A 15625-nucleotide genomic window follows, 5' to 3' on the forward strand; every position below is an offset into this window, starting at 1 on the left:
CCAAGCCCCTGACCAGTGCAAAACATAATGGTGGGTACCATTAGTGTCTGAAAAAAACACTTAAATGCAGATTTAAAATTCATCACCAAATAATAAAACTAAGATTTAGAGAAAGAAATAGTAATAGCACACACACAAGGAGTCATGCAATAGCAGGCTTTATTAACCAATCCTGCAGGTTGAGAGCATAACACTAGCTTCTCAACATTCATTTCAACATACAGTAAATACATCCTGAAGATCAGGTCGCTCAACTCAAACGAGACAAAAGCACCTGTAACTTCATTACACTGTCACCATTAATAACCAGCAACAGACATGTTAACCTACACAATTAATGGTTTCCATAAAGATTTGGCGATTAACTCTGATGGCAGTGCAACATATCAATCATGGTCATGTCTTGACAGGAGTGAAGTTAGTTTAAACACAAATGTTTTGGCTTGTTCTGATTAATAATGGAGTGTCAAGTTGACTTTGTTTTGCTTCACTCAGACATTTTGTAGCATTAGATGCCCTTTAACTTTAACCACTGTAGCAAATATAATGCAGCTTGCTTGCTCAGCTCTTGCTAGAAAAGGAAAGTGTTTTTTTGCTTCATCAAAAGCTTTAAAAAAGCACCAGAAGCAACTCAAAGACACCGTGCTCACTCTTCAAAACTCTCAGATTTAACCGCTCTAGTGAAGCGTTACATGCACAAGAGAACATCCAAAACAAGCCTCAGCAAGACGTTTACAAAATGTTGTGCAGCTCTACACAGTGGGCTGCAGTAGCTCCTGTAGCTGACACAAAGTGTCCTTCAGGGTGAGAGCTAATGTCTCCGCATGTGTCTCCTCGCAGCAGTTGAAGGCGGTGATGGAGAAGTGGACGTGGTCTGCCTGGGGGTTGTAGCAAATTGCATAACCGTCAGGAACGAGGGGCCCGAAACACATCACGCTGTCTGTGTTCGCAGGCACCTGAAGGAGCAAGAGAGAGGATTAATACGAGATAATGTATCAAAAGAGAGAACGTTAGACTTGCACAAATATAACTGAGATATTAAGACTGTGGCTTTAACCGTATCACAACAATGTTGTCCTGATATTGATACACATTATATCAGAATATGGCATATGTATTGCAAAATCACATATAATTATCAATTTTATGTTCAAAGCAATAAAGTGTGTTTCATTGTTGAGCATTACATCGGACATAACATTTAAAATGTGTAAAACAAAACTTTAATAATAGTTTGTTTAACTTGGAATCGTTCACTTATTTTGGAAACCAATATTTTGTAAAAGATAAAATTAGTCTATTTTTAAAATAATATATATATATTTTTTTTTTTTTTTTTTTTTTTTTTTTTTAAAATGACTTCATATCAAAGCAGACCTATTTGTGTGTCCTTGATATCAAAACATCTGAGAACTCCTGTCCTTCATAATCTTTTACTAAGTATTCTAATCTAGTCTAGTGTTGACTTGGGGTGTCATTCATTAAACTGTATGTAAATTATACACCTAGACTGATTAAAGTGTGAAAAGGTGAAGTAAAGGAAAAGTGTTGACTTTAAACAAGCAGAATGAATCCTGAGTGAATCACCAGATTAGGAAAACACACTATACTGTATATAGTAGCTAGCTACATTGTAAAGGGGTAAGAACACAAACTGTGAATTGGGAAATTACAACAGGCCATAAAAACCATGTGAGCTTCTGCTGTCAAGAACATAATTAAAGTCAAATCAACAAAGGAGCCAATAATCTAACCACATCTAAATGTCAACATAAAAAAATAATATAAAAGATAAGCAGCGTGATTGCTGGAAACTCCCAAATTGCATTTTGCCATATTAAGAGGACATCACCCGCTCCAGAGCAATAGGAAAACTGCTGATCACCTGCTGATAATTCCCACCTATATAGTCACAGTCATCATAAAAAAAATTCCCACTTCCTGTTGTGATACAGGAGTGTCAACACCTTCTGTAAAACAACAAAGACACACTTTAAAAAGACAGAAACACACTTAACACACAGAAACACACTTAACACACAGAAACACACCTGCCCCGTTCGGAGTTTCCAGTGTGTTGCAAGGCCGTAAGCTGTATCCATGAAGACTTTGGGGATGCTCAGGCCTTCCTCAATGGCCTGCAGCTTGAGTCCCAGCAGGTGGTGGTCAATGCCATGTCCTTTAAGTACCTAAACAGAGCAGATAACAAGAAGATTTTAGAGTAAAGTGTTTATCAGTTAATAAAAAAAATGACAAATGGAAGTTATTTACCTGAAGAGTCAGAGCTGTATAGGCATCAACAGCTTCTCTGAACAGCTGCAGCTTTGCTTCCCGCTGCAACACAAGAAATAAAACACACAATGATTAAATTTCTGCTCGCTATTCAATCCCCTAAAACCAAACATATTTATAAGATGAATCCTGTGTTAGCCACAGCAGATCAATTCCCTGGCGTTCCTCACCGATACAGACGGATCATTGAAGGCAAGAATGAACTTCAGCGTCTGATTTGTGGGCGAGCGGATATATTCTGTCCTTCCTCCTCGAAACATCCTCTGAGAGGCGATATCACAGGCAGGACAGACCTCATTGTGGACTCTAAAAAAAGAAAGAACAAAATTGGTGTCATTAAAAGTATGATAAATTACTTATTAGCAGTTCCTGTTTGTAACTTACCTATGTCACTGAATTACTTTGATACAGAAGAAAACTTTATTATGATTCTCAGGCAAGTTGTGGACTTACAAAGAACGTCTTCTTTCTATGATGTCTAAGTAGATTTATGGACGTTCATTTTGTGTTTTTAAATGTTCTCTATAAATAACTTGACAGGTTTTTCTACATTATTTCTGTTTATTGTCTCACAAGTGAGACAAATGAACTACTCTGGAGGGACAATAACGTTTGTTATATTCTATTCTGTTAAGTGATGTGAAACTGGGCAGACCGGCAGAGAAAAATAAAAAAGGAGGATTTTTCTTGTGATGCAAACTTTGTGTTCTAAAAGTTTAAAAGTTGTTTTAAAGTTAATGATGTCACAGTGACTGACCTGTAGTAGGCGAGCTGCAGGGCGACCTGGATGAAGGAGTTTGGACTCAGGTTGTGCTGCTTAGGAAGGTCTTTGCCAAACCTCTTGAAGTTGAACACGTTGACGTCGAGGTCATTGATCAGTCTGTTGTAAATTAAAAAAACTTGTATTTGTGACAAAAATATTCCAAACTCAAAAGGTTAATTTACTAGCTTTTTCTAGAGCTTTGGCCCACATCTCACGGCTTCTTCCTCTTTTTCCCCTGAGCAAGTCCATTCACTGAAGAAGGCTGTGAGATCTGGCCAAAATCTCTGAAAAAAAGCTAATAATTGAGCCCTGATTTTAGAATAGTTTAGAAATAAGTTTATAAAGACATTTTTAAGCATATTTCAATATAATAGATTTTTAAATTGAATTTGGAAAATTTACAAGCATAGATAATTAAGTCTTTAGCATTTTTAAGCAGTATAAGAACATTTAATACATGGTTTAGAATACACTATAATGTAGTTGAAAGCAGCACACATTTTTTATGTTATGTAAAGTATGTGTCAACAATTATAACTTCTCATATTAAGATATAATTTATATAGGAGTTTTAGTTGTTGACAAATGCATCAACAAATCCTTAAATATGTGTTATAAACAATTTATTAAGTCTTTATATACTGCTCATGAATGCTAAATTATAGGGGTTAAAGTGTGTAATTTGATCAACTGACCCTCATTCAAGGTGTTCTGAGCATCTGGCCAGCTCACATCCACAGTGCAGATAAGAAAAACCTTTATTCCTCATTTAGATCTTGGCATCTGAGTGACTGGCAGTGTTTAAAGTCTTGTGGTAAAGGGCTGGATCACAATTAAGACTTTAAAAAAGCCAGTCAAGCCAATGACAGCTTTCTGTTTTGTCAAGGTTACATTCACACAGACATGATAAACGTGTTTACCTTTCTGTGGCCAAGTTAATTTCAGCTTTGTTAGATTTTGAGACAAAAGCAAACATCTAGCTTACACTGTGCAGTGAGGCCATTCTTCTCTTATCATGACGAGTATATTGCAGAGACTCTAGATTTAAACTTAAACCCGGTTCACAAGAGGAGGTGGGAAAACTTACATATCAAGGTTCTGCTTGGCGTGCTCTATGTCCCTCTTAATCTCTCGGTCTATGTGAAAGTAAAGCTTCTTGGGCATTGGTAGAGGGACCAGCGGCGCTCTCTTTGGGTCTGGTTTCTCACTGCAGTCAAGCAAACACAAATTATTTTCCACCCTATTATAATAATCCATTTGGACTAAATCTGTGTATGTTTCTTCACTACAGAGGTTATCACATGCATTTTTGCAACTGTAATTGGACATTTAGCTGCAGATGTAGCACCTCCTTGGTAACTCTTTGCCAGCGCCCTGTGGCCTCTTGTTCCAAGTCACTTTGAACAAAAGCATTAAATGAGAGTGGCAATGTGTTAAGACGTGGACAAACTGAGAAGTAAAAATATTGATGTCTCATTGAACACAGAGTGTCAGAATAAATTACTTTTTCTGTGTGTGGATTGTGAGAGTAAAGATTAGTAACAAGATTCTAATAACAATGAAAGTTTAGATTAAAAGTACACAGTTTGGTATACTCTGGTTACAATCCGGGTTAAAAGTAGAACGTTTTAAGAGTTTGGCTTTAGCAGTAAATACGTAAAGCTAATAAACTATTTAACTGTACTTTCATTTATGAAATAAGTGTCCAGATCTGATTTGGAGTGAGGAAAGGTAGAGAGGAAAGAAAAAGAAAAAGAAAATCAAAAGACCATCGGAAAGCTGCACACTGATAACTGATGCAAACAAAAAAAGATTACTTGTCAGGAATAATTTGGATCCTACAAAAATGATCATACAAATTTGTCCCTGCTCAATTTAAATGCTATGGGATGTATAGAACCGAACCAGTAACATGGTTTTCTTTTATATAGATGCTGTTGGGTGTTCTTTTTATCTCAAATAAACAACATTGCTAAATTGGTGTGTTTTGATGTGTCTGAGGCCTTGTTTGATTGGCTCACAGTCAGACTGTACGGCAGTCAGCAAGGACAAACCAAAAACTGTGTATTACAGAGGAACTCAAAACGATATGGCGGACTAATTCCCAGATTTGGTGTTTTCTGGGTTGTAAATTCCGACCCATTGTAGGAAATTATTTCAACAAAAAAAATGGACCTCCTCCTTAACGTCTTATCTCACCAGTACTCAAGGATATGATCCAGCAGTGTTGCTATGGGTGGACCCTCCGCTGTGGCTGGTTCATACAGGAGACCCCATGAGCCGTCCTCGCCCACCACAAACTACACACACACACACACACACACACACACACACACACACACACACACACACACACACACACACACACACACACACACACACACACACACACACACACACACACACACACACACACACACACACACACACACACACACACACACACACACACACACACACACACACACACACACACGTTAGTCTTATGTTCATGTTTTGTGCAATATGTCCATATACCATACTCTATCTTACACTGCTACTGATACTTGCATCTTGTGTTACTGCTCACGGTTTATTTCAACACCGGATAGCACTTTGAGGACTGTTCTTATTTTGACTTTCTTTTATACTGTTTTTGATGTCAGGGAATGCCATCATAATTGTGTTGCAGTATGATAATAAAGTATATTATCTTGTCATGAATATTCTAGCTGCTCACCTGCAGTGTTTTATCAAACCAGCGATTGCCACTGTTGGAGAACGTCCCGCCTCCATGCAGAACCTGCGCTGCTTTGCGGCTGGCATACCTGTCAATCAATGTCGGAACAAAAACTAAAACACTAAAAACTTAATTATTTCCATTTTATCCTACTTTTATAGTTACTAGTTACTTCTTACATAAAATAACATAATATGATGCAATACTATTCTACTAATCTACCCAGTAGGGTACAAAGTATTTAAAATTGGCTCCACATGCACACACTACAACATTAAAAGGATCCTACAAACAATAAAATATCCTATAATAATATAACACTTTGGAAGGAGCTGTTCTGCAAGAGGAGTACTTTAAGTACATCTTGCTAATAATACTTCTGTACTTTATATACATTTTGAATTCAGGACTTTTACTTGTAATGGAGTATTTTTAAATGATGGTTTTCTACTTTTACTTAAAGGAATACGCCACGGTTTGTTGAAATAGGGCTTATCACGGTCTACCCTAGCTGTAGATAGGTGGGCCAACGCATTTTTTGTCTCAGTGCAAGTAATTAGGTTGTTTTTTTGTCTTTTGTTGACACACTTTTACTCACAACATGCTAACCGGCAACATAGGATTCCATTCACTACGCCAAGATAACAAGCGGCGGTGCTGCCGGTGTTGCACCGGACTAAAACAATGCATGCACAAAAAATGCGTTGGCCCACCTATCTACAGCTAGGGGAGACCGTGATAAGCCCTATTTCAACAAACGGTGGCATATTCCTTTAAAGGAACATGCAGACTTATTGGGGACTTTGGCTTATTCACCGTATCCCCCAGAGTTAGATAAGTCCATAAATACCCTTCTCATCTCCGTGCGTGTCATAACTCTGTCTGGCGCACCCACCACTAGCCTAGCTTAGCATAGATCTTGGAGGTAACCGGCTCTATCTAGCCTACTGCTCCTAATAAGTGACAAAATAACGCCTTCTGAGAATATATTTCCCAGTTTGTATAACGGTTAGAAGATGGCTGTGTCCCATGTGACCTTGTTATTTGTACACCCTGTGACTATACAAATCACAACATGTAAATAGGAAAATGTTGGCGTTATTTTGTCACTTATTAAGAGCAGTAGGCTACATGGAGCCGGTTACCTCCAGGATCCAGGAGTGGTGGGTGCATCAGACAGAGTTACAACACGCACGGAGATGAGAAGGGTATGTATGGACTTATCTAACTCTGGGGGATACAGTGAATAAGCTAAAGTCCCAATAAGTCGGCATGTTCCTTTAAGTAAAGGATCTGAATACTTTTTTCGTCACTGCAAAAATATATGCCTAACATTCTGCCAAAAAGAAAAGCAGCAACTGCAACGACATTACAAATGGAGGAAGTGACAAATGCACCTTGTTGCTTAAGAACCAAATGTCAACAGACAGCACAATGATATCTGAACACACACATACACACAAAATTACACAAGGTATTCAGCAAACACAGAAAGAAATTCCTGAGTGTGGATTATGAGACAAAGGATGGAGAGAAAGAGTCAGAGGAGTAGGTAGTTTGTGTGTGTGTGTGTGTGTCATGTCTGCGTGTTCGTGTGTGAATACTTTTCATCTGATATCCTCATGACCGGAGAATCCAGACACAAGGAGAAAAGTCCCGTTTCTATCAGCCGCACTGATTCCTTGTTTAGTTTATCTGAGTCACAAAAAGAAGAAAAAAAAGACACAAATAACATCACATTTAGTGCCATATCTCTTATATAAAATCATCATTGTGCTGGCACACAATAAAGAAAGTTAGACAATTTGATCAAAACATACATGCTTACAGTGGGGCAAAAAGGTATTTAGTCAGCCACCAATAGTGCAAGTTCTCCCACTTAAAAAGATGAGAGAGGCCTGTAATTTTCATCATAGGTACACTTCAGCTATGAGAGACATTTTTACTCAAAAAAAAAAAAAGTTACTTCAAAAAGTTCTATTTTGGTTTCATCTGACCATATGACATTCTCCCAATCCTCTTCTGGATCATCCAAATGCTCTCTAGAAAACTTCAGACGGGCCTGGACATGTACTGGCTTAAGCAGGGGGACACGTCTGGCACTGCAGGATTTGAGTCCCTGGCGGCGTAGTGTGTTACTGATAATAGCCTTTGTTACTTTGGTCCCAGCTCTCTGCAGGTCATTCACTAGGTCCCCCCGTGTGGTTCTGGGATTTTTACTCATCGTTCTTGTGATCATTTTGACCCCACGGGGTGAGATCTTGCGTGGAGCCCCAGATCGAGGGAGATTATCAATGGTCTTGTATGTCTTCCATTTTCTAATAATTGCTCCCACAGTTGATTTCTTTACACCAAGCTGCTTACCTATTGCAGATTCAGTCTTCCCAGCCTAGTGCAGGTCTACAATTTTGTTTCTGGTGTCCTTTGACAGCTCTTTGGTCTTGGCCATATTGGAGTTTGGAGTGTGACTGTTTGAGGTTGTGGACAGGTGTCTTTTATACTGATAACAAGTTCAAACAGGTGCCATTAATACAGGTAACAAGTGGAGGACAGAGGAGCCTAAGAGCTTAAAGAAGAAGTTACAGGTCTGTGAGAGCCAGGAATCTTGCTTGTTTGTAGGTGACCAAATACTTATTTTACTGAGGAATTTACCAATTAATTCATTAAAAATCCTACAATGTGATTTTCTGGATTTAGTTTTTCTCATTTTGCCTCTCATAGTTGAATTGTACCTATGATGAAAATTACAGGCCTCTCTCATCTTTTTAAGTGGGAGAACTTGCACAATTGGTGGCTAACTAAATACTTTTTTGCCCCACTGTAACTACATTTATCATATTTGAAAGTGTTTTGGTTTTATCTTGGTCTAAAACATGTCTTTACATCAAGTTTTGCTTATTTTAGCCAATTAACTACATATTTCATACACTTTGGAACACTGGTCATCAAAGCACCCTACAGGTTTCAGATTGCTTTGCTAAACAGGATTGATATCCAGGTTTCACAGGTTTCAGTTAGTGCCAGTGTGGCGTTAAAACATTTTCAGATGCTTAAAACTTGCTTAGAGATAGGTAATTAATCCATCACAGTGATCAGTAAGTCAGCTTTCTTCATGAATTCTTTGCAGGGGATTTGGTAACGCAGAGAAGAGCAAAACGTGTTTTAAAAACTCTTCCCTGATGGTGCATTTAAGGAAGCTCTGACATCCAAGATCTACACTCACAAGCGGTGTTGTCGTGAATATCAAACTCTAAAGATGTACAGTGAGCCCAACATGTACGTGATCAAAAGAATATGTGAATTTTTTTGTCGTTGCATTAAACATGTTTCTGTTTAGCAAAAATAAAGCACCCGACTTTTTCATGACATCCTTTCTCAAGCACGTTTCTCCGCAATTTGATTATAGAAGTGCAATAAAATTAAATGGAACACTGAAAATTATGATATTTAGGTATACAGTAAATGCCTCAGACACCCATTTGATGGGAGTGTGTGCAGTCCTGGGATGTACCTTTCAGCAGCCGGTTGTAGGCCTCTCCCCAGGTGTGACGGTGCTCGCTGGTCAGGATGCCCATGGGCTCTTTGTCCGTCTTCCAGGACTGAGACCTGATCCTAAGCAGCTGGCTGTGGATCTGACTCTCTGTCATCCGGGAGCCGTCGCTGTTATAAACCTCCAACTGGAAGAACTAGTAGAAAACCAGGAAGCCATCTTTGTTACATCTGTCCTCACTAGATGATTTGATGAGAGACGTTAGACGGGTGAAGCTTTCTCTGCTGGTTTGGTGTCTCTTAATCAGTCCTCTACACCAGTGGTTCCCAACCTTTTTTCCTTGGCGCCCCCCCTACTCATGTCTAAGAAAAGCTGAGCCCCCCACAAAACTGAAGTTGAGGTAACTCTCGAGATAGAGCCTTACTTTCTTTTTTGATACAGAGCAGTTATCAGCACTTTTACATTTCTCCACCATGTTTCATTCATAAAATAGTGATGCCTTGGCGGCAGGAAAAATGAGGAAGATAGCAGCTAGCAGCTGACCTGATGACAGCAAGGGCCACAGGTTAAGAGGTCCCGGAGGTTTGGCCTACTAAGTAGCCTAAAACAAAAATTTTCATACTGACTTTTGTACACATTATATATTCTAGTGTATTATCATAATTTGTTTAACATGTGCAAATATTTTTTTTTTTACCTCAACCTTAAACCAGATAAAGACTTGCACCCCCCCTGTGACCTTTGCCGCCCCCCTAAGGGGTGCCCGGACCCCAGGTTGGGAACCACTGCTCTACACAATGTTGTTATTAGAGCGTATGTGCATTTCGAAGATACAGCCTGTCTCAGGGTGTATGGTGCTCACAGTTAACAATATTTGTAGCGATTCACTTAATCTCTGGGGCTTTTCACTTTCACAATCACCACCCACACCACTGCTTTATGCACTACTGCTGCTGCTAACTCAGACTGCAGTTAGATCTCCAGTCAGTTTTAAAGCAAAAGTGCCAAAAAAAACTGGTTCTGACTTCTCATATGTGAATATTTGCTGGTTTTCTTATTCCACTATAATAGCAAATTTAATAGGTTTGGGTTTTGGACAAAACAAGCTATTTTTATTACATCAATTTGGGCTTTGTGTTTGTGGTGTTTTCCACTATTTTCTGATACTTCATAGAACAAATTATTAATTGATTAATTGGGGAAACAATCTTAAGATAAATTAATTAAATCAATTGTTAGTTGCAGCCCTACTTGGTTTATGGGTTATAAGCTGCAACGATTAGTTGATTCATTGGTTAGTTAATCATCAGAAAATCAATCTGCTACTATTTTGATAATCCGTTAATTTTTGACTGTATATCGACAAAACGATTAAAGACAGATTAATAATTTGTTAAAATATTATTTTTATTATTTGTATCTGATATGAAGACAAGAGAAGATGAAACGAAGGTGAAGAGCACATAGAAGTGTATGACGCTTATCTTAAGTTAAAAGATTTTGATTCTTCTCACTGTCAAAACTCTGTCCAGTAAAAAAAAGCTTATTGTGTGTCATGACTCCTGTTTACATGGCTTGGTGTATTCATAATTGGTTCAGGTCTTAAGAAATCTAATATACAAGCAAGTCAAGTAAAAAAAAAAAAGTAGGTGTGACTACACAAGACTCAACATGCCTGCATATTGATATGACTTGCCATCCCAAATGAGGGATAAATGAGTCAACAATAGGAAAGAGAGAATATAAATCCGACAGTGTCACCTGTTGTCAGCACATCTCACCTGGTAGTTCCTGACAACCGTGATGTGTGTTGGAGAGTGCCGGGAGCGTCCGTGGTGAGCGATGTAGTCGTGTTTGGGACCGGGGATCCTGCAGGAGGAGAAGAGGAGCGGGTAGAGCTCCATACACAGAGGCATGCCTCGCATGTACTCGACCGGCAGCTGGCCGCTGAAAGAAGGAAGCAGACAAATGTGTCCAAATGTTAATATTTAATAATTTATTATTATATAGTTAGAACTATAGCTGTCAAATAAACGTAGTGAAAAGCAAATAGCTTTCCCTCTATACTGGAGTAAAATTATAAAGTAGCAGAGAATGGAAACACTCAAGTAAAATGTACTGAAAAGTTGTACTTAAGTGCAGTACTTGAGTAAAAGAACTTAGTATAGTTGGTAGAGGTGAAGCTGATGTTATCTACTTTGTATACTGTTAACCAGTTTAATTTATAAACTTATGTTTTATTGTTTCTTGTTGTTCCACCATTATAGCTTGAAATAAACATAGTAGAGTAAAAAGCAATACATTTCCCTTTTGAAAAGTAATGGAGAAGAAGTATTTAAGTACTTGAGTAAATGTAATTAGTTAAATTCAGATTTTGTTGTGTGTATTTTGAGAGGGAGAGAGAGAGAGAGAGAGAGAGAGAGAGAGAGAGAGAGAGAGAGAGAGAGAGAGAGAGACACACAAAAAAGCTCAAGGAAAAAGTAGAAGTCAGTCAAAAAAGAAAACCAACCTATCATAAATATCCTGATGTGGTAAACTAAACATACTGAGCCAAATACTTTATAACTTAAATTGCAGCAGGAGCAGAGAGAAGACGTATACACAGCAGAGACGTTTCAGTAATGAGCTGTTGGCTCCGAGTCTGCACAGATACTGCTACAGAAATACAGACCGATGCCAACACCACAGATTCAAAGGATCCTGAAGCATTTGAACAAAGTTGACAACAGTTTATAGTTAATACTGCCTTTAATTATAGTAGCAGATCATTATTAGCAGCTGGTTTAATTTGTTTGTAATGGAATTACTGCATATACACTGAATACTAATACTCTCTTTTTAGGTACTTTACTTACTTTTAATGGCACATTTCAGAGCACTTTTTACTCTATTATTTTTATCGGACGTGTAGTTTCAAGTTTTATTTCCTCCATATTGTGCAGATTATTACATTTAAAACACATAGTGAGCTTCAAAAGCAGGATGCATTTGGAGTCCTTAAAGTTGTATAAAAATAGTAAGGGGTATTAAAAATATTTCCACCTCCGACAATGCTTTCCTAGCTTTCTGCTTCTTTTTTGCCAGTGCCGTGAAGCAATTCGTTACATCGCAAGACCTGATATCACGTGATACTTCCTGAAGCTGAGGCCGGCTTCTTGCTGGCCGAAAGTTGCAAGGGTGGTTTTTCCGCTCACAGGCGCAAAAGGGGGGAGCGAGACGACCACCATTCAACTCGAAAAAAGTCATATAACCATTCCAATGACTCCGAAGCGTTTCAGTTTATGTAAATTAAGCTAAAAAAAAAAAAAAAAAACTGCATAGTTCCCCTTTAAATTAAAAACAAATTGAAATATTTTAACTGCACTGCAAAAAAAATGCTTTTAGAACTCAATTATAGACAGAAATGTCTTTAAAACACACATGTATACAGGGGCCACTCAGCATAACAACACTATCATTCTTCTGCACGTTCACTTGGGCGGAACTGCAGGACTTTTTACTTACTTTTTACTACTTTACTAACAATACTTTTACACTGTCTTACTATTTTTATTGAAGTAAAGGATCTGAATACTTCTTCCACCTCTGTTCTAATAACATTTAACCTTTGTAAACATGAAAAGGACTAACTGCTTTATTAATGTCAGTCAAACTTACGTGTTGATTTTGGCCTTGAAGTCCAGCACTGCTGCTATCAGTTTGGATGCAAACCTAAGTGGAGACAAACATGTTGTTTTATTATGTAACACAGTTGACTATGTTCTCTCTTTTTAACATGCACAGGTGGAAATTCATCACTATACATCACAAACCTAAATCATATTTAGTTAAATCTGCCAAAAGTGTCAGATTACACCTAAAACAATGTATCATAACAATGGAAACTTGCAAAAATCTCCACAAAACCGACCACTTGTATTACAAAATGCTGAACAATTATTATGGAATTTTTGCTCAACAACGCCAAAAACAAATTGCCTTCTACAGCTTAAAGTGTGGTCTTTTTGCAATCTGAAAGTATCACTTCATCCTACGTGTATTTAAAAAGTTTATCCGAGGTGTAAGAGATGGCATTAGAGCAGCTACAAGTGTCCACTCTGCTGCATCAGTGTTGGTGTAGTGAGTATATGTTGTCGTTGACTCACACTAACTGGCTCCTCCAGCCGTTATAATCTCTCCTGGGCAGAGAGATGGCCGGGTTTGAGTGCACAGGCAGCGGCTGTCTGCTCTCCAAGTAAGCCCACTGTACCCACCAGGGTGAGATCTAAACACACACACACACACACACACACACACACACACACAATGTGATACATGGTCTCGGAAAGACTGATATTAAAAGATAGTTAAAATGTGTTTTATGAATGTATGTTGTCTTGTAGGTCCATGCAGGCTGGGCAGAATAATATGAATGACACAATAATGTAATTCCTTGTAAACATTTCTTTTCTATATTAGATACACTGTCGACACAATCGCTATTTTTAAAACCTTTCTTTTTAGTAAACTCTGTGTACACAAACATGTTCTCAATGCTGGAGTTCCTGTGTAGAGCCCCTGGTGATACTTCGAGCAAAGTTTCATGTTGTGTCGAGCCTTCTTAGTGTTGATTCGATCATAGTAGTGCCCCTAGCACTCCCATTCAAAGGCCATTTGACTGAAAACAAGAATACGGTAAATCTTAAAAGTGGCGTTTCTGTCCTAATTATGCTTTTAAACGAAAGTTTGACTCGGATACATTCACAAAAAGACCCTAGGTTGAATTTTGGCGAGAGTTATGCTTTAATAGTTAGCCAAAAAGAATTTTCTTTTACACATTTGTCAAGACTCACTTCCTGTATATTCCCTTACTTTTCTCAAATGATGTTGCTCTTGTATATACATTTTAGCGTTTAAATACTTTTATTTCGCAGCTTTTCTGAAGCGTGCGGTTTTTGTTGAAAGAATTTGACTTTCTTTTGAAGCCTCTTTTTAATTCCAATACAAAAACTAAAAAGATAGAATTATTGATCCTTTGCAGTCATTTGGAGACACAGTTTACCTTTCTACAAGGAGGTGAAGAGCAGGTGGTGTTTGGTTTTTTTGACACCACTTCTTTGCCCTGATACAACAGTGCTGTTATAACCACCCATGAGTGCTTCAAACACACCACAGCTGCTCTATCTGTGCTTTAATAAAACACACCCATATCCACATCTAACATCTGTCACATTTCCCACACTGATACAGCAGACACAGACCCAGTTCTTGGTGTATCTGGCTCTCTTCTCCAGCGCCTCCTGCAGCCGTGCGCCGAGGCCACCCGGTCTGCCGAACTCCTGCACCATCCTGCGGGTGTGGCTGAGCTCCTCAGGGGGCAGCAGGGGCTCCAGGCTCCTCAGGTACGTCTGCAGGGTCTGGACAAGAGGAGGCACCGGCTGGGGGGGCACGGAGGAGGAGAAACACAGCTCCTGCCTCAACGAAACCTGGAATGAGAAAGACACGTTTAGGGATTTCTGCAGAACTGAGTGAAATATATTTATTTATTCATTTATTGCACTGCAAATCCCTAAATTAAACGTTGTAGTATAGTGCCACAGTGCTGGTACAGTAACTCCGCATGTCAGCACAGTGCAATGACTTCCATGAAAGTTTGACCAAATGCCAATAAAAGCAGGGCTCGACTAGGGCGTATCAAAATAGGAAGCGTGGAAGAAATGATTGGGTGGAAACCTGATCAGCTGCCTCGTATTAACAGCCTCGTTTCTATAATAATTATACTATATGAAAGATATAAATCTACGTTAACCTAACATGCCAACAGTATGACTCTAGTTAACGCCAAACAACTCCAACTACTCACCCGAGACAGCCATGCTTTGCAGGATCCTGGTTGAATTTTCCTCAAAATCATGTTTTCTTAAATCAGAAATCCACTCTGTGTTGCATCTGTGTTACAAAAAGCAGCTTGGGCTATATATTCTGATGACTTTTTGCACAACTTTCTCCACAGAGTGAGCGCATCAAAAGGAAGAAGAAGAGATCCCTCCTACTACTTTTTCTTCATGGTGGATGTAGATGAGAGTCGCTCGATGGATTCTAGTTGGACAACATCAGTGCACGTAGGAAAAGTCAAACCCCTCCGTGTATTGTTCCTTCAAACTGCGAGCGTGCAAAGATTCGCGTACCGAGTAAAGTGAGCTACAAGCCTTCGCACGTGCTGACGTAAAATTGTTTCTGTAAACAGCTACGTCAGAGCTGCGAGACTTTACGTGCAGTGCAGTACCGCATCTCACCGCACCGTGCCGCTCTTCAACCTTATACAGTTTAGTTGTTTACAAACTTTTGTTTTCACTTGTTATCTTTATCAAAATAGAAAAAA

The 15625-nt window shown here is 38.8% G+C and overlaps 1 protein-coding gene across 2 annotated transcripts; it reads right to left on the reverse strand.

The window, feature by feature from the left end:
- Nucleotides 1–142: 142 nt before the first annotated feature.
- On the reverse strand, nt 143–15504 carry cratb (carnitine O-acetyltransferase b). Of its 2 annotated transcripts, none has more exons than XM_028597958.1 (15): nt 15107–15504; nt 14505–14729; nt 13410–13528; nt 12922–12975; nt 11046–11211; nt 9286–9460; nt 7379–7469; nt 5775–5862; nt 5255–5355; nt 4143–4262; nt 3050–3172; nt 2463–2598; nt 2272–2334; nt 2052–2189; nt 143–956 (listed from the first exon to the last, which is right to left on the reverse strand). In XM_028597958.1, exons 1-15 carry the CDS (start codon nt 15155–15157, stop codon nt 753–755), a joined length of 1854 nt encoding a protein of 617 aa, XP_028453759.1. In that variant the 5' UTR covers nt 15158–15504; the 3' UTR covers nt 143–752. The 2 variants fall into 2 exon arrangements, with proteins under 2 accessions (XP_028453759.1, XP_028453760.1); XM_028597959.1 differs by lacking the exon at nt 143–956 and adding an exon at nt 1833–1970.
- Between the last annotated feature and the right edge of the window lie 121 nt (nt 15505–15625).

The sequence above is a fragment of the Perca flavescens genome, chromosome 14 (genome assembly GCF_004354835.1).
Source record: "Perca flavescens isolate YP-PL-M2 chromosome 14, PFLA_1.0, whole genome shotgun sequence".
NCBI classification, from domain to species: domain Eukaryota; kingdom Metazoa; phylum Chordata; class Actinopteri; order Perciformes; family Percidae; genus Perca; species Perca flavescens.

What these genes read in the sequence shown, in the direction of transcription:
- cratb (XM_028597958.1), bottom strand. Translation starts at nt 15,157, where the DNA reads ATGATTTTGAGGAAAATTCAACCAGGATCCTGCAAAGCATGGCTGTCT. An exon ending in TCAATGATCCGTCTGTATCG is followed by an intron (nt 2,335 to 2,462) that starts GTGAGGAACGCC and finishes CTTGTGTTGCAG; the next exon opens with CGGGAAGCAAAGCTGCAGCT. An exon ending in ATACAGCTCTGACTCTTCAG is followed by an intron (nt 2,190 to 2,271) that starts GTAAATAACTTC and finishes TGCTCTGTTTAG; the next exon opens with GTACTTAAAGGACATGGCAT.